This window comes from Lagopus muta, chromosome 25, assembly GCF_023343835.1.
Source record: "Lagopus muta isolate bLagMut1 chromosome 25, bLagMut1 primary, whole genome shotgun sequence".
In the NCBI taxonomy this organism is placed as follows: Eukaryota; Metazoa; Chordata; class Aves; order Galliformes; family Phasianidae; genus Lagopus; species Lagopus muta.
Genome location: NC_064457.1, coordinates 1994488 through 2019598, shown reverse-complemented (window position 1 = coordinate 2019598; position 25111 = coordinate 1994488). Strand labels below are relative to the sequence as shown.

Here is a 25111-nt window from a genome sequence, read left to right as displayed (position 1 = left end):
ACATGTGCACGGATTAGAATCCTGCTACGTCCATCCCAGCTTCTTTGTTTTTAGGAAATGGCACCTGATGTATAAAAACATACCTCAGTCTCTTGGGAGGAGATGCAGCATTGTTTGGCAGTCTATTTAAAGTGTCTCGTGTTCTGCCAAGGAAAAAAGATTGATGGGTTTTATCACCGAGTCTAATTATGCATTGTTAAACAAACACAACACCTAAGGAAGTACGCTTCATCCTTTTTTCCTGCCCTTACCCATCTGCTTCATCTCCTGTCTATTACTCACTTACTCAATCCAGGACTCAGTTGTGGTGGCTTTAGGTACATCCATACCTGAGAACTTTAAGATACCTTAACCCCAGTTGTCAGAGGTATACAAAAATTCAGCTACGTGCCTGCCATTCCATTTCAAACTTCTTTTGATCATAGGTAGGCTTACTGTTAGCAAGCCTTTTCAGGAGTCCGTGATTTTCCACCGTGACGGTCATTATTTTCCTGTTCTGTTTATCGCTTGTTGACCTGGGAGCAGAAATGAACACCTTTGTCAAAACGAACAGGAAGGAGAGGACATGTGGAAAAAGCACCCTTCCTTCCCCCCCATACACCTGGAAGGAAGGGTAGAACAGCAGCTACCTTCTGTAAAAGCATTTATTCCAACAATCCACCCTTGCCGGCCCTCGTTGGATGGCAGCAAGGTTCTCAAGGAGCTTCTTATTGTCTCTTTCAATCTGACTGATTCGCTTTTGATCCTCCTGTGCAAGAGAAAGTTTGCAGTGCTGTTCTCATGAGACTCTTTCCTGGGCTGGCTCTCTCTGTTACGTTGCCCCTTTATGTTTAAAAACAAACACCTCAGTTCTCAACCATATCCCCAAAGCACCAGGCTCTGGAGCTGTGCTTTGTCACTGCTTCCTTGCTTTCCTCTCCCAGCTCCATGATGTATTATATACATAAACAAACTTGACACGAAAGCAGTAACGCATTCTGTTTTCTTTTTCTTGCCCTTACCCCTCCTCACATGAATTCTGTCACCCTGCTCTCTGTGTTCCAGCAGATTCCCTGCTACCTGAAGCACTGTTATCACACAGATGTGGGGTTACAAATACCTGAATCTTCCTCAGGTTAACATGCTGCCAGCTCTGTGCATGCGGAGCCATTTTATCCACCCAATGTCTTGCTTGAAAGACACAGGAAAAAAAAAACAAAGCAAAAAGAAAAAAACAAAACACCTGAAGTGAAAACAAGTTTTGTGATATTACCGAGCCCCAAATCCCTCCATGCAGCCTTTCTCTGGTCAGCAACACGAGTCAGACAGCCCACAGCACCCAGTTTTGTCTTCATCCCAGCTCTCAGACTACACTGACGTAATTTCACCCACATTCACCAGCAAAGAACTCATCTTTCTTCTCTCCAGTCTTGTCCTCAACCCCAGGAAACATAGGAAAGTGACCCACCTTAGTGGCCTGTGGCCAGAACACCACCACAACCAGCAGAGGCCGTTTTACACCCCACAGAGCAGCAGTCATTTTATCTCCCCATTCCCATACGTCCCTCCCACCTGTTCCTGTGACTTTGTTCAAGTTGCCACAGACTTCCATCTTCCAAATTTGATTTTCCAGTCTCTTTGGGGTGGTCATGCTCTTGCTTGCAGCGGTACTTGGAGATTCCAGCCCTTGAATTATGACACGCACTGCTCATAGATGGGTAGGATTCCATCCCTTGGTGAGCAGCTTGCAGCATGCACACCCAGCTGCTGTAGGGCAACCAGCTGAAACTTCTGCTCTTGGAAGTGGATACGATGAATGTTATTTCACAGGGGTGTTTTAAAGACTGAAACAAGGGGGTAGGTATGAAGGAGCACTCCTTCAGCTGGCTTTATCAATGGAAACATCTGTTCAAAGCCATCAAACACCACAACAGAATCTGTCTTCACCTTCCTCAGACTGACTGCAATAGAGGCGATATGTGACCCATAGCAAGACAAACAGATGTAAAAACCCAATAAAGGCATTTTATTCTCTTGTGACAGTTTCTCATGCGTTCTTTTCACAGATGAAAACAGCTCCAGAGCATTTATAGAGAACAAGCTGCAATAGTTGCAAAGGAAAGCTGAAGTTTGTACACCTTGCCTTCAGCTGCTGTACAGCAGCATTAATGTTAGATCCCTGGTGTCACTCAGGAAAGCCCTTCTAATAATTTAACTTGATAGCAACGGATTAAAATGTGCACCCTAAGCAAGGCAACATTTCTGTTCCAATTTGACAACATCCTGTAATGACAGAACATCTTTGGATTTGTCATTTATCTCCTAACGCTCCAGCTTCCATTTTAAACACTTAACATCCCCAAATTTTTACTTAGTACTGTTACCGTGTTACCTAACAAAGCCTTCCTAACAGTATTGCTACCAAACCCAGAACCAAAGCATCCTACAAGACTCAAAGCTTGTTTTCAAGGAAAGGCAGTGAGTTTTGGAGCAGAGAGAAGGTAAAAAGCAGCAGCTATCTTGTAGAACTTCATCATGAGATCGGCAATGGACACTCTTGTTACTGCACAACCTTCCATCACCAGCACATTCTATACTGAACCCACCTCTCACCCTGCAATCACTGAATCAGAGTAGAAAGCCAGGTTTGCAGATTATTCTGTCAACTGCAGAAGTACCCACGCTGTCAGCTGGCCCAAAATGATGACTCCAAAGCACCTCTGATCCTCAGCACCACGCAATGAAGAGCAGCAAGGGATAACCTACAGTGTACAGCACAGGAAGCATTTGCTTCCTGCAGAATGTTACTGAATGTGACTGTTCACTACAAACCTCACATTTAGCAGTGACTCAGCTTGTTGTCTGCAGACCCACAGTGATTCTGACTGCTTAAAACCATCTGAAATAGAGTGGAAATGTCACTGCTTAGGGTGACTCCTGAGCAGGGAGTGCATTAAAGAGAAGGCAGCCTGAAAGACTCCTGTGCCACTTTGGGGAGGAGAAGCTTTACAGCAACATTCCAAAATGGAAAACTCTTATGCCAAGGCAGGAATTCTAGAAAAAGTAAATGTCAAATGCCAAAAGCATACTGTAAGAGTATGATTTACTAGTAACAAATCTGAGTTATCAGAAAAAGCATTAAATTGATACCTGCAGATATCAGATGTGCATAACAGAAAGAAACTGTAATTTGTTAGTGAATAAAAGAGTATTTTGTTAATCAGTTTGGTATCAAATCTACACAACTGTAGCAGGTCAAACAAGGCACAGAGCAGCTCCTGAAAGCCCTCAGTGTATTCTTCTGAACTGCACTCCGTTTGGACAGAACAGCCACCTGCAGACCTAAGAAAGTGGACAGTATGCAGTGCACACGCTTTTCTCCTGCTGTGATGATTCCTTTAGCTGGACTCTCTTCTTCTCTGTGCTTTTATCCAAAAGATTTGGCGTCTGCAGGATCTTTATCACTAGTTCCTCAAAGGCATGCTGCACTCCATCCTCTGTTTTGGCACTGGTCTCTGTGGGCAGGAAGAAAAAAGGGGGAAAAAAATAAAAATCAAAGACTTCATCTTATTTGCAAGCCTCCAGCCTCTCAGACTGTGAGTTTTAAAGATGACCTTAAAAAAATTCATGAGGATATAGAACTCGTGCCTACACAGCACATGAAGGAATCTCACTGTCAGAAAAAAGCACTGTCAGTTACAGAGCAGCACACAAACAATCCATGAACACAAGCACTTCCGGCATGGTTCCATACCTATGAACAGCAACGAGCGTTTCTTAGCAAACTGGAGTCCCTCTCTTCTCTCTACTTCCCGATCAGGCTGCAGAGATGAATGAAGAAATGACTCAATATATTTGCAAGCTTAAGGAACTCCCTGGAAAAGCAGCACTGTAGAATTGAAGTTTTTTTGCTGGAAAGAAAGAAAAAGTCTATAAAATCACGTCGCAGCCATCAACTGAATATCCCTCCCTCTACAGTCAGCTCAAAAGCATTAAGTAGTATTGGTGTCAGGCAGAGCCAACGGAGGGTCAAACCGAAGAGCAGCAACACAGAATCAGCAGGAAATTAAGATGTTGTTATCTTCTGAATCAAGGGGGAGCAAAGGAAACGCCAGAAAGGAAGTTACAATAGTCAAACAGCTGAAGAAGCATATCAAAGATGTCTGAAATTTGTCAGACTGGGTAAGTGGAAAAGGAGGATTTCCCCAAACTCCCAAGACAAATACAAAGTGCTCCATGCAGATACACAGGCAGCTAAGAATTCCAACTACCTACTTCAGGACAGCCACGCTGGAAACCTCCTGAAGTAAAGCAAGAGTGAAACACATCTCGCTAAGCAATGTGCATCTAGGATGTGTCAAAAATGCCCAGAGATGTCCAGAGGTGTGTGCACCTCACCCACACAGATGTATGATTAACAGCCAGCTGAAGGTAAGAGCAGAATCCTTCCCCACCACCTGCCCAAGGCACGGTCGGCTCAAAGAGGCAGAGGAGCTGTTCTGTTGCACTGCTGTTAAATTAAAAGGTATTTCACAGTTCCCAGCCAGAAACCTTCCACTGTTTTCCAGTAATTGAAATCTCTCTCATTAACTGCATCTCTCCAGGAGCACATCCACAAAATTCCAATACGAGCTGCTTCTCAAATGAGGCAGCAAAAGGAGCCTCCCCAGCCCAAGTTCCAGAGCCCATCACCTCCTCACACAAGAAACGTGATCGTTTCAGAGCTTATCTCACATTTATTCTGTCTCATGATTGAGTCGCCTGCAGAAGAGTGTAAGACGATGCATTTCTGAACTGACCTTATCAGTTTTATTGCCAACTAACATCTTCACAGCGTCGCTTTTGGTGGTGTATATCTCCAGCTCGTTCAGCCAGCTCTCTAAGCCTGTGAAAGTGTCTTTCCTTGTAACATCATACACTGGTAAAGGAAGAAAAGGAGCTTAGCAGTTGCAAAGTCTGGATCAGCGCTTACTTCATCACAGCACTGAGGCCAGAAAAATAATATTCTGCACCTGCAGCCCTCACAAACCCTGAGAACAACTCCCTTCTTTTCCTAATTGGTGTTCACACTGAAAAAGTCTAAGCAGGTATTCCTTGTGCTGCAAATCTCGTGTTCTATAGCAAACCACATCAGTCATCAGTAACAAATAAATACAGATAAACAGTAAAGCCGCTAAGGGAAACAAAAGGCAAAACCCAATGTTCCCTTCCAACCAGAAATTCACCAGAACAGTTACTACAAAGCTGACGATTCACCCGACGGTTTGCAGGGTGACTTGGCTGAAATGCAAAACGTTTGGAAGCAGCAGAATTTCCCAGCAGCAGTTTTGCAAACTCAGAGTTTGAACGAAGGATTCAAAGCGCTGCGAAACAAAACCCAGCACTTCCCCTGATTCTCTCAGTCCCCTTTTGCAGTGACAGCTACTGTTAGATTGTAAGACCACGCTTCCTGCAGTCACGTTTCCCTCCCATACTCCTCCTACCTAAAACAATCCCTTGAGTTCCTCGGTAATAACTGGGATTCAGTGACCTAAAGCGCTCTTGGCCCGCTGTGTCCTTGGGGGAAAAAAAAGAAAACACACACAAACAACAAGAAAACAACAAGAAGAATGAGCAGTTTTATTCAATTATTGCTAAGTTGTGTCACACTCTCTCTAGAGTCTTCCAGATACTCCACTCTACGCAGAACAATAAGAAGGCAAAAAAGTGACAGCGTTTATTATTGTTACCAAAGAAGTGTTTAGGTTTACGTGCAGATTGTCATAGACAGACCAACAGCTATGTTATCATTTATTTCTACTTTATTAGACCTGGCAGTGTATTCACTTAGTACAGGTTATGCTTACTAAGGAGGTTATAATGAACCCATAGATACTAAAGTCAAAGCCTCTCCTTCACTTTGATGCTTGGTACACGCATCAAAGCTTTTATTTAACATTCTCCCAGCACCAGTTTTCCCTTCCAGCTCATCAGCAGCCTCTCCAGATGGCTGTTACCGCTGTAAAGCTCCTTTTCCAGCTACACAACCTGTGTAGGTTTCCATTCCACAGCAAGCAGGCCCACCCCTGCATGGTTATGAGGCTTCCTATTAGTCCCAGCAAGGCTCTGCTCAGAACACAGCCAGCGCACACAGCTGGAACAGTTGCAACCTCAACAGTCCCACGCTACTTTCCATACACAAAGCCATAAAGAAAAACCAAGAAATAACATGAGTTCTGATGCCAATATTCCCTGTGTTACCACCAGCCCTAGGCATGTTTCTTTCCAGTAGTCCCAATAGCTTAATCCAGAATGGAGCGTTCTTTCTTAAATACTTGTGCCCCGACACCTGAAAAACCCTTCATGGGCCTACAGTCCATCTAGGAGAAAACACTCAGTGCTTTAATAACATTACAGGTAAACCTGAACACACTCTGCACTCTGATTTCCCAGTTTTCACATGCTGGAAACACAGCACCAGAAGTTTGAAGCAACCAAAATAAAGCATCTGCTGTGCATCCAGTATAGCACACAGACTGTTTGCTGCACAGCCCCTACAGGAGATCTCTACGTTCCCACATCTGCCCCAAACCAAACCTACCCATATTGCAAGCTGCACCGTGTGGCCATCTACCACCATCTTCTTCACTTTAAAATCAACACCTAAGATGCAAAATAAGAGGGGAAAGGCTGTGGGAACAACGCGGAGGAACAGCGGTGCCTGCAGCTCCTCACAGCCCCATCCCTCACAGCACTCCCTGTCCCCCCACTGATCCCATCCCTTCACAGCATCCCATCCCCTCACACCAATATCCCCTCACAGCCTCATCCTTGACCCCTCACAGCACTCCCTCACCCCTCACAGTTGACCTGTCCCCCCACAACCTCTATCCCCTCTCACCTCCCATTCGAACACATTACCCCTTATCCCTTCACAGCCCCCTCTGCCCGCCTCACAGCACTCCCTGTCCCCCCACTGACCCCATCCCTTCACAGCACCCTGTCCTCCCCTCACACCCAACATCCCCTCACACCCTCCATCTCCTCCCCTCGCAGCCTCTACCCTCTCACAGTGCTTTCTGTTCCCCTACAGGAGCCTCCATCTCCTCACAGCCCCCATCCCCATCTCCTCACACCCCCAAACCCAACGTCCTTTCACAGCCTCCATGCTGACACACCACCCCTCATCCCCTCACAGCCAATGCCTCTTCACAGCATTCCCCATCCCCTCACAGCTTTCCCTGTCCCCCCACAGCCTCCATCCCCTCACAGCCTCCATCCTCTCACAGTACCCCCTTATCCCCATCCCCTCACAGCCAATGCCCCTTCACAGTACCCCCTCACAGCCCCTCCCAACCTCTCACAGCCCCCATTCAATCGCAGACCCCCCCCATCCCTCATAGCCCCCATCCCCTCAAAGTCCCCCTCCCCATCCCCATCCCTCACAGCCAATGCCCCTTCACAGCCCCCCCCCTCATAGACCCCCTCCCCTCAAAGTACCCCCCACCCCCATCCCTCCCAGCCAATGTCCCTTCACAGACCCCCCCATTCCCTCACAGCCCCCATTCCTTTACAGTCCCCCCTCCATCCCCTCACAGCCCCCTTCCCAACCCGGACCCCCCCCCATCCCCGCTCACAGCCCCATCCCCGCTCACAGCCCCATCCCCGCTCACAGCCCCATCCCCGCTCACAGCCCCATCCCCGCTCACAGCCCCATCCCCGCTCACAGCCCCATCCCCGCTCACAGCCCCATCCCCGCTCACAGCCCCATCCCCGCTCACAGCCCCATCCCCGCTCACAGCCCCATCCCCGCTCACAGCCCCATCCCCGCTCACATATGGTCGGTTTCATGCTCGGCTCGAAGGATCCCTCAGCGAACCTCAGCAAAAGGCTGCACGAACACAAACCGGCACTCAGCACTGCGGCACACAGCGCGCAGCTGCTCGCCCTGCCCGGTCCCGGTCCCACCTGGACTTCCCCACGGCGCTGTCTCCGACCAGGATCAGCTTCACGGTGATGCCGGTTCCGTCCATATCCCCACGCAGCGCCCGCCGCCTGCCCGCTATGCCGACCAGCTGCTCGGACTCCGCCCCTCGCTCGGCGGTGCCGGGCGGGGCGGGGCGATCCGTGCCGATCGGCGGAGCTAACGGAGCCTCGCGAGCGTCCGGATCCGGCCATGTCCGATTATCGGATCTCGGTGGAGGAGCTGAACGACCTCCTTGCGAACGGCAGCGGTTGCTACAGCCTGCCAAGCGCGCACAGCAACGAGGTGGTGCCGCGCATCCACGTGGGGAACGCGTGAGTGCGGCGGGCCGGGAGCGGGCGGCCCGCGAGGGGCTGCGTAGGGCTGCGAGCAGCGGGAGGGGCCAAGCCGCCGCCCCCCCGGGCATCCATAGGGAGCCGCGGGGCCTGGCTGGCTGCAGGGCCTGAGCACGGCGCCGTGCGGGCTCCTATGGCAGCCAGCGGGCGCTGCCCATAAATGGCACCTGCTGCAGAGCCCGGCTGCGGGCGGAGGGGCTGAATGAAGCGCACGCACAGTTCAGGAGCGAAACGCCCCGTGTTGGGCTTGAAGTTTTTTTTTTTTCCTAATTCCTACTTTGGGGCTTCTAATTTTGGGGAGGTTGTCGGTGTTTATAAATAGCTGAAGTGTGGGAGGCGAAGGGACGTGGGCAGCCTCTTGTCTGGGGACAAGGACGAGGGGAAATGGGCTCAAACTGGAGCATGGGAAGTTCTGCACCAATATGCAGAAGGGCTTCACGGTGAGGGTGATGATGGAGCACTGGGATGGGCTGCCCAGGGAGGTGGTGGGGTCTCCTTCTCTGGAGATATTCCAGACCCATCTGGATGCCGACCTGTGCAGCCTGATGTGGAGAGCTGCTTGGGCAGCGAGTTGGACTCAACGATCCCTGAAGTTCCCTTCCAAGCCCTGCAGTTCTGTAATTCCCCTGCTGCCTCCTATCCTTGTCCATGGTTACCCAAGGGACAGGATGCTGTGGGGTGACAGGGCAGCAATAGCTGTGTGTGCCACAGAGCTGCTCAGGCCCTGTGTCTGCAGTGCATTCCTTTATCCCATTCTGTTCCAGCATCTGCTCGGAGCTGGAGACCTCAGTGTGCTGCGTGTCAGCTCTGTGCTCGGCTCCCTTCTCCATTTCAGCCTTCATTGCACAAATGTTACTATCTTTGCAGAGCTGCTGGGAGCACTTCATGGGGGGAGCAGGAGAATAAAGTAACACGGTCGTTTGCTCTGACAAATCTCCTCTCTGCCTTGGAGGGATCAAGCACTGCCTGCAATGTGAGGCTGCTCCCACAGCTACCGGGGGCAGGGATTTTATAACAGAGAATTTACAGAGTAATGACATCCATGGAGAGTTTTACCACGAGAGGTTGGAATGTCAACACCCAGCATGAAAGAAACAGAACTTAAACAGAGTTTGGACAGGAATTCATGGCAAGAAATTAAGACATCTGAGTGAGAATTCAGACAGTTCTGCTCGAAGCCTTTTACAATATTATGCATATTTTTTCTCTCCTTATGAATGACTCAACCTCGGGTAAAAGTAACAGCGCTGAGACGTTCAGGAGGATGAGACTGAATGGGGTCACAGCGTGGGATAACAATTTGTCTGTCAAGTACCACGTCTCCCTTGCAGTACATGGAAGTTATCATTAATGCAAACACAGAGGTGAAATGATAAAATAAAAAGAGAGCTTTTGCATATCACAGCAGACAGTTGTAACCTTTCAAAGCGATCAGACGAGAGTTCTGAAGATGAGTCAAAATGCAATATCACTAAAACAAGAAAGATCAGATTGGTGACGTTCACACAAGTGTGTTTTTCAAGCAGCAGCACAGTCAGACAATTCAGATGATATCAGAAGTACAAATAATGTCCTATCATGGCCAGCATCAGGATATATTTGAGTGTAATCTCATGGTAAATGAGCTGGACAGCTGGACGGAATGCATCTTTGCCAGGCTTGCAGAGCACGTATCTGAGTGTTCTGGCTGCTTGAGTGTGTATGGTTAACCCACGAAGCAATTCTTTGTTCCTAATGGGCTCAAAGTGCAGTAAGGAATCTGAAAGATCCCCAAAATCCCAATCCTAATCCCCAAATGAACATTAAGTTGAGTGGTGGAGGAGCAGTTTTGCATGGACGTAACAGTAGAAATGAAAATGCGCTGTGGGGCAGTTTTTGCTCCGTATTACAGATGTGGTTTATTTGCTTGGGTGAACGGGTGCAAAGCAGATTCCCATGGATCCCAACCACTATCAGATATGCACTGACCCACGCACTGTTCCTTGTGCCACGCACTCACCACTTAAACAGAGGAACTCGCAGGTGAATTAACGCTTTTTGTTTTGGCCTTGCTCTGTAGGATTTACTTTTGTGTTGCAAGCAGAATTCCCTTGGCCCTGATACTTGTCCCCTGGCACAGATGATGTCCTGCCAGATGGAAAAATCTGTCAACATTTGTTTGGGTAATGAAGTCCTTTACAAATACTTGGCCCGTTGCCCGTAGTTGTTTGGCACCGAGAGAAGATGTAGAAACTTCACTCATGCATAAGAATTCGTGCGTGAGGATAATTTAAGGGGTGAAGGGTCGTTAGGAGGAAAGGAATGCTCTAGATGTTCATAAAGCCTTGAGTTATGTGAACGTTGCCCTATGCAACCATGTGGTGTGATAACATACATCTTGCTTTCTGCGTTTCTGTATTCCTGTGGCCTGAGAAGGAGCATTGGAGGCCGCCAGCAGAGGCTGCTTGTAGCTGGTTCTTAAATTAGCACACGGAGAGAGTGGTTAATCATAGGAGCAATTAGCCAGGCATTTCTGCGATCTCCTAAGTTTCCTTAGTTCAATCAGAATTTAATGTTCACAGCTACAGCTGTGCCGTAGTAGGGAGCAGAGGGTTAAGTCCCAGTGTTCGGCTGTCAGCCAGGAAAGGAGCGTTCTCTGACATGCAAGTAGTGACCAAGGCTCTGAATATTTCCATGTGTCAAATCTTTAGCTAATTTGAGCGCTGTATATTTAGCATCCCTGAGCAGAAAAATGCAGCCTTTCAGTCATCAGTAGCTTTTGGGGACGTCGTCAATACCGAGACACCGAGTTCTAATCGTTTTCTTGACACTTTTTGTCACGCAGGTTCATAGCCAAGAACATTATGAAGCTGCAGCGCCTGGGGATAACCCATGTTCTGAATGCAGCAGAGGGGAAGTCATTCATGCATGTGAACACTAATGCAGAATTCTATGAAGGCACAGGCATCACATACCATGGCATTAAAGCTAACGATACGCAGGAATTTAACCTCAGTCGATATTTTGAGGAGGCAGCTGATTTTATTGAGAAAGCACTTTCCCAGAAGGATGGTAAGGCAAACTGAAATGTCTTTCTGCCTTATTTTCTGTACGCTGCGTATGGTTTAGCTCTTTATTTCACTGCTTGAAATGGTTCTTTGCTCCGATTTTCAGTTGGACAGGCAAACCAGTGATTCAGATCAAGCCTTGGCATCAAAGACACCTGAATATTCAATAAAACATCTTAGTCATCTCTCTATGTATGTGGACCTCCAGAATGTGTTAAGTGGAAGTCTGACATTTTAGGGATGACTTTGCAAAGTGAAACAGCAACTGCATCCTGAAGTAGTGGCTGTCTGGGAAAACGTGCCCTTATTATTCCTCAGACAGATGAAAAGCCCAGAAAGCAAATACAGGATCTAAAAGTAGTTTTACAGCATTGGAAGGCAAAAATGATGCAGGTAATGCATTGCTGAACTTGCTGTATGTTTGCTTCTCAAACATACAGTAAGGATAGAGCCTGTCTCTATGATCTTATTATTATTTTATGTCACAATTACCCCATTAGTCCCTGGGATTCCAGGAAGGCTGGAGATGATAGGTGAAATGCTGTTGATTGCCACATTTCTCTAACAGTGTTTCCACAGAGCAGAAATCCTGGGGCATAGTGCAGTGGGTCAGAAGGTGCTTCTGCTCTGACTGTTGCAGCATACCACTCATTTCTACATATGCTTCATTTCTTTCTTGCTTCGTGACTAAATGTGAGCAAAGAGGAATGAGGATTCCCACAGTTCCAGGAGTTCTGTCCCTGAAGTGGGCAAAAGGGGAGCTGCAGCTGGGATGTGAAGTTAAATGCCAGCTCTTGCAATTAGTTCTATGACCCACTGATACAGCCTGCAGTAGGAAGAGGTGTTCAGCACTGCCAGCTGTGCATTGGTCCCCACCAACTTCAGCTAATCTGATCAGAATCGACAGCAGCACTTCTACTTTGCCATTCTTTCCATCTAAATATTGCCTCCTGTGACTGCTGCTGTTTTCCTGCCGTGGTAAACAAAAGAACTTTGTAGCTGGGTGGCGGTGGAGCCAGGTTTGAGATTAACTCACTACTTAAATACAATAGGGGATTTTTTATTGCAGGGAAGGGTAGAGCAAAAGCAGTAGCAAAGTGACGAGGGATGCAGTACTGCTCCCTGCTGCAGTTTCATTTCAGCTTTGTAGCTGCATGAGGTTCTGGAGGGGAGCAAAGTGAAGGCAGGGCTGCTGTACCCAGATCAGCCCAGGATTCTCACTGCCTTTCACAGAGGAAGGCCAGAAACCCTTTTGCTTCTGACTGTAGAAAGGAAGTCAGTTCTCTTCCACGTGCTTAAGAATCTTTGAATCCTGCTAATTCATGGCTGCAGGCTCTCAGGAAATGTAAAGAATTAATTGTTTTAGCTGTTCAACTCGCTTCTGATTAGAGGTTTGCCTCAAGCTGAGCAGAATATGCAGCTCAAGGCAAATATGGTAACAGGCTTCCGAGCAAGTCGTGGCCTCAGCAAGTCTGTGTGGTTCATCTGTTCTGTGGTCTCAGGAAAGAATTTACTCTGGAGGGGAAGCCTGGGGTTGTATTTTGTGTCTGGAAAAGCAGGGCAAAGAGGAAGCAGCTGAGAAGCAATAAAAATGAGTTAGGTTTCTCAGAGGGAGCAGCAGCCTGCTTAATTATTGTTGGATGCCAACTGTCAGCATTTTTCCAATAAACATGGGAATAATTTCCCTAATCAGTTAGCTGGAAGCTTTTCATTGGTGCTGGCAGAAGGTACTTCTGGTTCTTGTTATTGCATAATTAGTGGTTTCTTTTACTTGAGTGTTAGTGTGATTCATAGAGAGCCAGACAAGCAGCCAGGTATGATCCAGCATGGAGTTATCCTGGGAATTGACAGCAGTGCAGCCAGAAGGGTGGGTGTCCTTGAGGAGATACAGTATGTAACAAACAGCATCTGTCTGCAGCGTATTTTAAACTGTGCATCATTGATTTCTGCTGTTTGGTACCCAGTCATCCTTAGGTACAAGACATTCTGAAATAGAGATTGGAGAAATACAGATAGGTGCAGGCTGGCCTTCATAATGCAGCAGCAAATACATTGTAGTGTGAGTGATGTAGAACTGTTAATTCTGCATTATCCACACGTCAGGCTGTAGCAGCTATCGCAGCGATAGCATCAAGTTTTACGTATCACCATCAGAATTCCCAATGCAGAGTCCTCGGGGTTCCGAAGGACTAACTGTCGCAATTTATTTCATGCTGCATTTCCATCCTCTGTTCCATTATAACCCACGTTATGACCTGTTTTCCCTGCAGGACAAGTGTTTGTGCATTGCCGTGAGGGCTACAGCCGTTCTCCTACGCTGGTCATCGCCTACCTCATGCTTCGCCAGAACATGGATGTCAAGTCTGCTTTGGTCACTGTCCGGCAAAAGAGAGAGATTGGCCCTAATGATGGCTTCCTAAGGCAGCTTTGTCAGCTAAATGAGCAGTTAGTGAAGGAAGGCAAAGTGAAGCCCTGAAACAGAGCGCTGTAGTGTTTTTGGGGTGTTTTCTCAAACCATCAGAGGATATATTAAGTGCTTTAGATTCCTAACCCCCCAACCGCCAAGCTAAGTCACGTTGTGTGAGGGAGGCAGAATTCCTGCTCTTGTCTTAGTGAAGGGATCTTTCTCAAACTGTGGGTCTGTCTTTCAAGGTGGCACAACTTGTTGTGTCGCTTGTGGGAGTTGTTGCAATATAGAGGTGTCTTTAGAGGGGTCGCTCGGGTGAGGACAGCAGTTCACACATATTTCAGTGCCCCTTTGCAGGCTTTGTAACATGCTTTGCATTGACATCCCGTTGCCTCATTCAAGCTTTGTATTTTACTCCACCAGAGCACTGTTTGCTGAGAGCCCCCATACATCTCTCACTCCTCATTGAAGTACTGTGTTTTCTAAAGCTTCTTTTTCATGCACACAGGTGCCTGGAGTTTGAGTGTAGGAGCTTCAAGGAACGGAGCAGCATATATGCAAATGCACAGATGCACTCTTGCAAAAAGAAATGCAGTATTGTGTTCAGTGTGGATATATGCAATACACAGTGTGTGGTAGTAAAGCCATTCAGAGCCTGACCTTGATGCACACTGTATTTCCAATACTGTTTGTACCACTTGCTGTTGTGATTGACGTGAAATAGTCTGATATTAAAGTTTATTTTTATTATAAACTCACACTCTGAAGAAAATGTGGAGTAAATGTTGAGAAAAGAACTCCAGCAAGGGAAGAAGAATGGCTGTACTTAGGAGTGCTTGTACTGGGTGTATGATAAAGCGTGAAGTACCAGAATGGAATGGCTTCTGAGGTTTGTATTGAACCACAGTCTCCCTGTCCTTATGCTGTTGCTGTTTATTAATGTGGAATAGCAAGATGATATCTACAGATTTCTTCCAGCATTGCAGTGCAGGTGTGCTTACAGAGCATTTTGTTGGTACACTCTGACTTGAATTATTTGCATGGCTCCATTCAATAGAAACCACCGCTGTTACATGCCACGTGGAACAGAAAGCGTTTCCTTTCTATTAAAATAAATCATACCTTGATTCTGTTGGACATGCAGATGAAATGAGTCATTGCAGTGATGGGAGAGGGAGCCTTGTTTACGGTATGCTCGAGTGGGTCTGTGTGTGCCTGTCAGTTATTGCAGTGCTGTTAATGCAGAGGATCTCCCTCTACAGCCTCAGAATTGTTGGCTGTGCTGTCAGAACCCTGGGAGGTTTGTGATCCCTTTTGAGCCGTGCTTTAATGTAGGTCTAGGTTTAAAATCCTTGTATTAATAATCCACCTGAATCAAATCCAGTTTTGTGTATTCGTCTCACTATAAAAAAATCACAGGACAGACATTGTTAAGCTTCTTCAAGAATTTTGTAGCACGAGGGTGGAGGGGAACAAAGAAAACTCTATCAGCAATTGATTTAAAGTGCTGAAACAGTAGATCCTGTGGTAAGGAACTGATGGGTGACTCAGAAAGGACATTATTTTAGCAGTATTTGAGGCTAAGCAGGGACTGTAAAATCCACATCTGCCATAGAACAAAGATATCTGCCAAGTCAAATCCAGCACAGTGAAAGAGATGCAGCAGCTTGGGCTTTTTGTGCTCAGTTGGAGAAGTTGGAAGGTAGAGGGGAGCGGGGGCGAGGAGCTCTTATCTTACAGCAAGGAACAAAGGAGGATGTTCAGATAGATAATTATCCCTCTGAAATGATGATAAATGCAAAAATGAATCCATCTGAGCTGCGTCTCCCAGCCATCAGCACCCGAGGGAAGTTTCCAACTCAGAATTTCGATCCAAAGGAAAAACTGTGTTTTCTGAGTTCTGTCCTCATCCTTCGGTCCTGCACTGTTGGCAATGACAATCTTGTGTCTAATAAGCTCTTCTGAGCTGTAAGTAATTCAAAGCCAGGCTGGATGTGACTCTGGGCAGCCTGGTTTGGTGGTTGGCAACCCTGCACATAGCAGGGGGTTGAAACCAGGTGAGCATTGTGGTCCTTTGCAACCCAGGCCATTCTATGATTCTGTGATAATGCTGAATGCTTTCCAAGAGAGCGTTGCAATTGGACACACTTAGCAAAGTTATTTCAAAATTAGAGTTAACAGCATCCTAAGACCAGACTGGCAGCTGTAATACGTTGTGTTGTAATTCCCTTTAAACTCATGTAAGTGTTGGACACATTTTCCTCCTAAAGATGTGTATGTCTGGCTTACCTCCCAGTGCCAGGAGAGTGCATCTTCCAGCAGTACCCTGCAGATCCAAGTGCTGTGTGTGTGTGCTCCTTGAGCTGGAACAGCACTCCCATCCGACCCATCCTCCTCCTGCAGAACAAGGCAAAAACAGCACACAACACATTAGCAATGTTCCTCGCCAAAATGTTCCCACTTCTGTTGTGCAGAACTAACCAAATCTGCTACAACTGGAAGCAGTGGTTTGTTTTGGTCACAACCCTGAGGAAGTATCTTCCAGGGGTTTGCAGGTGAGAATGAGTGTCCTTATTCCTCATACAGCAAACACATCCTGTGCATTACAATGGCATTACAATGGCATTACAGTGCAGAAGCCAGGTGAGCGTTTGCTGTTGCTTTTTCATTAGGAGTTGGATTTGGAAATCTACATCACCATTCTGAAACTGCTGTTGACATCTGTACATCATATAACGATCAAACTGGCATTGACAGCAGTTCCCCTGTTCCCTTTTCACAGCCCCTCTCTTTCTCCAACACTTTCTTGTATACCTGGAGCTCAAAAGTTCCTTTTTAAATATAAAGCAAGTACTGCTAAATAGATATATGTGTTATATATATATATGTACATATGGGAATAAAAAGTGCTGTGGGAAGGTTTGATGGCACTGACCTGACATTGGTGGCTGAGCTGCTGCCTTATGGAGCCGGTTGTGTTTAATTGCTGTCTGTAACTTTTGAATGGGCAATGACTGTATTCCAGTTTTTATTCTTTGGACAACGAATTCATTCCTTCTGTTTTGGAAACAAGCCCTGTAAGTGGAAGCTGTGGGAGTAAGTCAGCTGAGGGCTTTTTGGTTGGTTTTTGTTGTGTTTTTTTTTTTCTTCTCCATGTTTTAATTCCCTGCCAAGGTAGCTGGCCAGCTGACTCACCAGATGGAGCTATAGGCTCGTTGTTCCCCACTAAGCAGCCCTCGTTCCATCCCTGACCAAAGCTGTTACGTGAATCTGATGTCTTGGCACCAGCAAGGCAAGCAGCCAGAACCATTCAGCAGCACATTTGCTGATCTCTGGTGGGAGAACGATACGGATCCGTTTGCTCTTGGTGACGTAGAGGAGTCCATGCTGTAGCATTGGGGCTGCAGGGTGCAGAAGAGGTAAATGGCTCTGCGGGATCCCTGGGAGAGAACAGGGCTCGGGCATGGGCAGCTCAGCAGTATTTTGGGGAGAGGACTGCTTGGGAAGCAAGGGAGTCCTTCAGAAAGTGGGGCAGTGTATAGGTGATGGGCAGAGTTCATAGAGCTCAGGCTGTGCACATCCCTGAGGGTGTGAATGCCCCACAGAACCCCCCTTGGTCAAGGGAGGGCAGTGAAACATGGCAGAACTGACTGCAACAACTGGGTTATGCAGATGTCTTCAAAGGGCAGAGTGACAACAGCAGGACACAAAATCTTGAGCTCAGAAAGCAGCAGACAGGGATTCAGGATGAGCACACGATGCTGTTTTACCCCCTGCACCCCAGTCATATCCTGGAAGCACAGAAGCACATATCTGATCCTTAATGAGGCCAAGGGAGAATTTTTTTCAGCTCTCATTATGGCAAACCCAAACTCAGCTCACTCTCGAAGTGTCCTTGGTAGAAATCACAAACATTTGTTGTTTGCTTTTTTATTTTCTCTTGTGCTTCATTAACAGAGCAGAAATCAATTGTTCCTGGGGGCTGCAGCCTGAACTGTTCCTGCTTGCTGTGCTGTGAGCAGGCAAGCAGCTACAGGACGTGGAAGAATGTGTTTGTAGTTAAGGAATCTGAACGTCCCTGGGATTCTTTTCTTACTGCTGTCAGGCTGCCCTTGCTGAGGTTTTGTGCCAGAGGCAAAGTGCAGCTTCTCATTTTCACCTTCAGAGTTTTGCTTGCTGCTTCTCCCAGCGGGTGATACAGATAAATGTTCAGACAGCTTCTAAGAGAGGGCATCGTTCAAGTGCTTAGAGAAACCTTAAGAAAACCTTTACATCTTTTTATTGACACTACATTGTTGTGAATGCGCTTCCTGATCACTTTTGGAAATATTCTCTGTGCAGAAATTAACACAAAATGAGCTTTTACAGACAAAGTTATGCCATTCTGAACACATTTGAATAGGGTAAGAATCATAGAATGGCTTGGGTTGGAGGGGACCTCAAGGATCACAAAGTTCCAACCCCCTGCCACACGCAGGGCCACAAACCTCCCCATTTCATAGCAGCCCAGGCTGCCCTGGGCCCCATCCAACCTGGCCTTGAACACCTCCAGGGATGGACGGGGCATCACAGCCTCTCTGGGCAGCTGTTCCAGCACCTCACTGCTCTCATAGTAAAGAACTTCCCTTGAGGAGCAATTAGCAGTGCTCACTGATGATGGAGGCTCTCCCATTCATCCCTTGGCTGTGTTCTGTTGTGCCATGTGTTGTCCTATAGCACTTGGAAGAGGGTTGCTGAGCTGGTGATGTTCCTGCCTGACAAAACACTCAGTTTGGTTCCCATCATCCTTACTTCTAAAACAATTAAAGAAACAAAAGAAATCACACGGCTCAATTACAAGACTTGCAAGTAGAGCCCAAGAGATCATCACACACAATTTCAAGCTTAACTCATTAAGCACCATAGCCCGGCTTGTTTTCAAAGAAAGATAAAACCAAAATCCTGCATGGAAGATACCCAAGCTGGTGTCTGTCATTTCTTCGGTATCCATTTCCCTCAGTGCTCCCATGGTGCTCCAACACAATGTTCCTCCCTGCTGCATGGATCTGGAATCCAAACACATTGATTTGGAACTGAGAAAAATTACAGTGGGAAAAACCTTTGCAACGCCTCAGAATTTGGGTTTGGGGTGCCTGTGAGGCCATCACTATTCACATCACAATTGCTTTGGGTAGAAGAGGCGTTCTTAATTGAAAGAAATGCAGTCGTGCTGCTGCAGCCCATTGAATGGAGCAGGGAGGCTGAAGCTCCCCCAGCTCAGCACTCAAACGCCTCCGCTGTGCGTGTCTGGGGGTGTGGAAGGGCAAAGAGGTGAAATGCCCTCGGGTCATCACTGCTGTTTGCATGGATTATTTATCATCAGGGTCACCCCACAGGAGAGCACATCTCCGCTTCACGTTTGGTGACACCTGTTTTCTGTGCCAGGGCAGGGGAATGGCTGGAATGGAATGCAAGCCTTAGGTAACGAGTTCCCTACAGGAACAGGGGGAAACCAGACAGCCCCAACTGCTCCCACCCCTCACAGAGGCAGAGGAGAACTCAGAGGCTCCTGTTGACGTTCTGGGCAATGTTTCAAAGTGCTGAAACTCGGTGAATCCCTTTGGAACCTCTTCTACATGCATGGGGATGGATGCGACAGACGTTGCAGGAACATGCACAGGTGTCCTTCGTTGCTCTGAGAGCACATTTGCTTTCAGTAGCTGTGATGAGCTCAGCGCAGGGTCTGCTCTCACTGAAGGGCTCTTCCTGATTGATGTATTTAGCCTGATAGCATCTGCAAACACCACAGAAATATTTGTGGCCTTGAGATGCAGAAATCACCCAACTGTCCCCATTATCGTCTCAATTCTGCAAGGAAAAAGAATACCATAAATGAGATTTTGGAACACGATGCATTAATAACACTTAGGCATAGCTGCCTTGGGCATAAGGGCATCATCTCTGTCTTTTTCTTAGTTGCATCATGCACAGAAATCAGCCTGGCCACGATCCTGTGTTTAAAATAATCTCATGTGCTGCACCCAAGCCTTGTGCAAAACACCAGCAGAAGGAGCAGCGTGCAGTGATCCCACAGTGCATGTATTGAAAATAAGGGAGAAAAAAAAAGGGAGAGCACCTCAGAAAGCAGCTCCTGGCTGCTTGCCCCGACAGCCACACTCCTCAGAGCTGATTTCTGTTAAGTAAAGCAACTTCTCATTTTGGAAGGAAGCTCTTTCCTTGTTTTTTTCGGTGCGTTTGTGACACAAGATGCCAGAACCCCAAAAACTACAGAGAAAGTGGGGCTGCAGTGCACACTGCTCCCATCAACCCGCACTGCTGCCAGACACAAAACCCAACAGCACGAGGAGTTTGGAGGTGGAAGTTGTAGAGTCCTGTCAACCAAGCCACCCCCACGCACCAGTTCTATTTCACACTGACAAAAGCTGAGATGAATGAGTTGCTGTCTGGCCCTTCCCACTTTGGACAGCCATTGGCTGGCTTGGTTCTAAAAAGGATTTAAAAAAGGGGAACGATTTGCCTGTGCTTGGGAACTGAGGCTGTCAGGGTGCTGAGGAGCCGAGCCGTGAGCTGCCACCATGCAGATCTCCTGGGCTGTGTGCTCTGTCTGCGTCCTCATCCAAATCGCATCCCGGGCAGCTGGAGGATGGCAAGTGTTCAAAAATGATGCGACAGAAATCATCCCTGAGATCACCGAAAATACAGAGACCCCCATGGAGCAGATTTACAGCAACAACAACACGATGAACCAGGCAAAGCATGGGGGAAGGCACATACAGCAAACTCCGGACCCTAATGGTAAGACAAATCACGTTAGATTGCTGTTTTGGACCCTAACAGTTTTGCAAGAGATTAGGTGTTATCAGAACCTGTTTTTTTTAGTCAAATAGGTGTAGAAGGGAATTAAAGACTGAAGAGGAATCGGGGTGGTGGGGTCTGAGACCCCCAGCACAAGTGGTGCTCAGCTGGGTGAGCTGTGCTGCTCCGTGTCCTTTGCTAACAGTGGATTTTCGGCTGGATTGCAGGAGGAGTTAGAGCACTTCCAAAAGGAGTTCATGCCCAAGTGAATGGGAGAGGACCCTCTTTAGCAGAGGTTTGGAAGTAGGTCGGGTACTTAATAGATTTACTGCGTTTGGGCAAATGCGTGATGTTCACAATGATGCAAAACAGCTCTGGGAGGACGGGCGGAAGGCAGAGAGAGCAAAGGAGTTTTTAGAGGGAGCACTTCTGGAAACAGGGCAACTCAGTTCTTTCAGACCTGCATTTAGCTGCCAAATGCATGCAGCAGCTCACTCAAAGCTCACCCCATCACAGGGGTCGGAAGGAACAAATCTGGAGGTTAAAATCATAATATTAAAAGAAAAAAAAAAAGCTAATGATATTTTTGAGTGCTGCTTCATGGAGGTCTGAAATTCCCCAAAGGGAGCACTGTGCTTCCTGCAGGCAGCCCCACATCCCCAACTCAAGGCAGGTTGCTTCACTTACATCTGCAAATCCTCATTTGGAGCCTCTGATTGCTCTGATATCCACTGGGGTCCATACCACTGAAATGTGCATGGGGTTTGGGGTGAAAAGGAGGGAGTAAAAGGTATTAACTGGACAGGGTATCAGGGTATGCAATAGCCTTGTATACTTATTTTTATGTCTTTGACATAAGGAATGAAAATGCTGATCCAAAAGCAGCCAGACCTTCCGGGGTCACACGAGGTTGCAGAACAGCATCAATAATTTTGCAGTCTGTGCACTGTATGCATGCACAGGGCAGGTGACATATGCACAGAAAGGACTGGCAGACTCAGGCTTCCATTTGTAAGCTGCGAATTTCCATCACAAGTCGTGCTCATGACTCAAAATTACACCTTCTCCCTAAGAGAAGAACATTACCGTGTGTTCCTCTAGATGGAGTTGTTTGATAAACATCTTCAAAAATCAAATTCTGTGTGTTGCAAGCAGGTCAAGTAGCAGAGCATCCCAAGTGGCAAAAGAGGCACCTTTGGAAAAGGACAGTTCCTACAGTGAGAAAGTTTGTCTAAATCCTGAATGTTAAAAGATTTCTATTTCCTGATGTTTCGTTTATCTATAGTTATCCAATAGGAAAAAAATAAGGGGGAAAATACCCCACAAAGTTCCTTATCATCTGAAAGGTGCCTCTGAAAGATTTGGGATTACCACAGAAAGCAGTAAGCTTAGAGAACATTACGACTGAAGAGTGGAAATTCCATAGCCCTGTTGATTTCCCTCACCTTGCATGTTAGCTCAGAGACATTTAAGGAAAACTTCCCTTCTGCAGAAGAGTTTAAATCTGGAAGGAACCTCTGAGGTCAATAGAGTTGAACCAGAGCATTGGGGAAGGCTTTGTCCATGGCAAATGAAGCCAGTAGAGTAAGCGCTGGTGCTGGGCACCCCCTGAGCTCAGTGCTCACCAGCACAGCCCTGCGTGGGGTCTGCCCTGTGCTGGGGGCAGGCATGGATTCATCAAGCTATCCATGGTGGTTCAAGGGTCTCGCAACTAGAGCAGCCTTGGCATCTTTGGAGACCTCAAACCCATCATTCAAGGTGACTGAATTACAGTCTGCTTGGGTGGGAAGGGACCTTACAGCCCATCCAGTTTCAACCTTCTTGCCATGAGCTGGGTGCCCCCCAGCAGCTCAGGCAGCCCACTGACCATCCATGGCCATGGGACCTGCAGGGATGGGGCACCCACTGCTCTGGGCAGCAGTGCCGGCATCTCATAACCCTCTGAGCAAAGAATTTCCTGCTCTCATTTGATTTAAATCTCCCCTCTTTCAAAAACCATTCCCCCTTGTCCTGTCACAATCAGGACAAAAGCACTATCAGTGTAAAAAATCACTCTCCATCTTTTTTATGAGCCCCCTTTAAGTACTGGAAGGCCACAATGACATCACCCCACAGCTTTCTCTTCTCCAGGCCAACTCTCAACCTGACTCCATAGGAGAGGTGCTCCAAACTCTGAGCACCCTCACGACCACCTCCAGACCCTCTCCAACATCTCCACATCCTTCTCAACACTGAGGGCTCAGAGCTGATGGCTTCCTTGTGGATGGGAAGGCAGCAGTCACACGCTAACACCCTTCTCCTTTGCAGATGTCTCCGACTTCAGCTGCAGAGAGATGCGCATCACCCGCTACGTGACAGAGGGGCCGTGCCGCAGCCTGAAGCCCGTGAAGGAGCTGGTTTGCTCGGGGCAGTGCGTCCCATCCCACCTCCTGCCCAACTCCATCGGCAGAGGGAAGTGGTGGAGGCAGAACTCCCCGGATTATCGCTGCATCCCGGCTCACACCCGCACGCAGCGCATCCAGATGGCGTGTCCTGACGATGAGACTCGGACTTACAAATTCCGAGCGGTCACAGCCTGCAAGTGCAAGCGATACACTCGATACCACAACCAGTCTGAGCTGAAGGACTTTGGGAAGGAGCCCGCCAGGCAGCAGAAGAACAAGAAGTCACGTCTGTCCCGAGCCAGGAGCAGCAAACCGAACCAGCATGAGCTGGAAAACGCCTATTAGGAGGTCGTGCCAAGTGATGCAGCCCAGCAGCTCTGGATATTTTATACCATATACAGCGGCATGCACAGGCCGAGCACGAGGGTCTGACTGCAGGTGGTTCCAATTCCTTCTGCTACGCTGGGTCTAAGGCTCACATAGTCAAAATCCATCAGATGATAGCGGTTATGGTCTGATAAGAGAATGAGATAAACCGAGCTGGTGGGAGCAGCAGCTACGTTCAGTTTGAGAGGAGGGGACACCCTGGGGGTCAGCATGAGGCCACCTGGTTTGTACAAGGAGAGGGAGGCGAGGCTGTTAGGGTACAGTGACTGCACACCTGGTTAGGAGTCGTTCTGCTTGTGGACGTGGAAGGAATGCCACATCCCTTTCCCTTTTCTGAATCCCGTGGTGCAGGACAAGTGAGGTGGGGCACTGCAGTCCCATTGGGTTGGGGATGCTGGGGTTGGGGAGGCTGGAGCTGGAGCCAGGCTGCCAGAAGGGAACGTCCTCTGCCAGGTGTCCTCATGCCCCAGTGGTTTCCTTCGAGAAAGAAAACCAAAATATGACATTTGTGCTCTCATAAGTGTGACCAATCCACGTCACACTTCTAATTAGAATGCTGTAGGGCCAACAGGTTCAGAACTGAGAACTGACAACCAAACCATCCTATTCTTTTAGGAGCAAGGGTTTGGGTTAGGACCAGTTAAGCGAGTTCTCCTAAGGGAAGCAGTTTTAGGAAATGGATGCTCCTCTCAAGAGAGATAACCTCACTGATGTTTGTCTTGTAAACAGCTAATGATGTGCACAGTTTAGCATTAAAAAATACTGATTAGTCCTTGTTTCCTAGTACACAACTGACTTTAGTATCAACCTAGATATCTCAATGTACATTTCCTGTTCTGTAGCCTTTGAATGACTTGGCCATACACCTTGTAGAGCTAAGACTGTGCAAGCCAAGTTCTGGGAGAAGGGTTCTGCATGAGAAGTGGGCCTCTGCTAATCTGAAAGTCATGAATTCCTTTAGAAAAGTCTTTGTTATGTGCAGCTCTGGTACATCTTTAGTTTGACAGCAACTGTACTTCTCAACATTCAGACTGAAGTTTGTGTTTTTCCATTAAAGAATATTACTGGGAAGTGAATAGCCACACGCTGTACGTATCCTGTAGAAGTGCTTGGCCTAGAATCAGACGAACACAACTTGGGATAAAGGCAGTTCCTCTCTGTTCTTATTTTCTGTCTAGAGCTTATGCAGAGATCATACCAACTATGGCAGTTTGCCATGTTGATTATAGATTTTGCAGTTATTTTATGTGGGACCAGAATCTAGAGAGAAAAGCTATTGTTTCAAAGAGTGAATTATGTATTTATTTTGTCTCAAAAATTATTTATGCAACGTTTTCCCTTGTAGAGAATGAGAAGTTAAACCGCTTGAAAAATCTTAGTCTGTTATTTTGAATTTTAAATACATTGGTAATAAAGTAGAAACAATGATTAATTATGGGAAGACTTGTTGACTTTCAGCTGCAATATGGAGCTGTTTGCTGTAAAGGCAGTGAATTACAGAAGTGGGGCTTGGCTCCTGCCTGGGACGTACATTTCTATGATGCAGAGCACCGAGATCCTTAATTTCCAATTAATAAATGACACTTCTCTAAGGTTACTCCATATTGGAGATTCTCACCCCTGGCATGACCATTTCTCATGGAAATATCAACCTGGGCAGATGTGGAGCTCAGAGCCCCACGTCACCATTCTCATTTCTACTCCCCAGGGAAAGAGCAGCTCAGCAGATTTCAGCTCCCCACCTCCTCCCAGTAGCACTGATTCACAGGTTCTCAACCTGGTAAACCCACTAAAAAACCCAAGAAGGCCACTGA

At 47.3% G+C, this 25111-nt stretch overlaps 4 protein-coding genes across 6 annotated transcripts; 2 read left to right on the top strand and 2 right to left on the bottom strand.

Annotated features, from left to right (window-relative positions):
- Nucleotides 1-37: 37 nt before the first annotated feature.
- Nucleotides 38-1630, bottom strand: CFAP97D1 (CFAP97 domain containing 1). Its single transcript, XM_048926676.1, has 5 exons — nucleotides 1542-1630; nucleotides 1100-1175; nucleotides 630-748; nucleotides 392-515; nucleotides 38-143 (listed from the first exon to the last, which is right to left on the bottom strand). Exons 1-5 carry the CDS (start codon nucleotides 1628-1630, stop codon nucleotides 123-125), a joined length of 429 nt encoding a protein of 142 aa, XP_048782633.1. The 3' UTR covers nucleotides 38-122.
- A 354-nt stretch (nucleotides 1631-1984) lies between these two features.
- LOC125684480 (ras-related protein Rab-18-B-like) lies at nucleotides 1985-8115 on the bottom strand. The gene is made up of 7 exons (XM_048926674.1): nucleotides 7927-8115; nucleotides 7794-7849; nucleotides 6560-6621; nucleotides 5463-5535; nucleotides 4779-4897; nucleotides 3734-3800; nucleotides 1985-3494 (listed from the first exon to the last, which is right to left on the bottom strand). Exons 1-7 carry the CDS (start codon nucleotides 7989-7991, stop codon nucleotides 3322-3324), a joined length of 615 nt encoding a protein of 204 aa, XP_048782631.1. The 5' UTR covers nucleotides 7992-8115; the 3' UTR covers nucleotides 1985-3321.
- On the top strand, nucleotides 8050-14874 carry DUSP3 (dual specificity phosphatase 3). Of its 2 annotated transcripts, XM_048926672.1 has the most exons (4): nucleotides 8157-8256; nucleotides 9145-10299; nucleotides 11102-11328; nucleotides 13595-14874. In XM_048926672.1, the coding sequence occupies exons 2-4, from the start codon at nucleotides 10073-10075 to the stop codon at nucleotides 13798-13800; spliced, it is 660 nt and encodes a 219-aa protein (XP_048782629.1). In that variant the 5' UTR covers nucleotides 8157-8256; nucleotides 9145-10072; the 3' UTR covers nucleotides 13801-14874. The 2 variants fall into 2 exon arrangements, with proteins under 2 accessions (XP_048782630.1, XP_048782629.1); XM_048926673.1 differs by lacking the exon at nucleotides 9145-10299 and having other exon boundaries at nucleotides 8050-8256.
- A 5387-nt stretch (nucleotides 14875-20261) lies between these two features.
- SOST (sclerostin) lies at nucleotides 20262-24657 on the top strand. Of its 2 annotated transcripts, none has more exons than XM_048926684.1 (2): nucleotides 20262-20506; nucleotides 22805-24657. In XM_048926684.1, exons 1-2 carry the CDS (start codon nucleotides 20307-20309, stop codon nucleotides 23253-23255), a joined length of 651 nt encoding a protein of 216 aa, XP_048782641.1. In that variant the 5' UTR covers nucleotides 20262-20306; the 3' UTR covers nucleotides 23256-24657. The 2 variants fall into 2 exon arrangements, with proteins under 2 accessions (XP_048782641.1, XP_048782640.1); XM_048926683.1 differs by having other exon boundaries at nucleotides 20262-20526; nucleotides 22834-24657.
- Nucleotides 24658-25111: the final 454 nt, after the last annotated feature.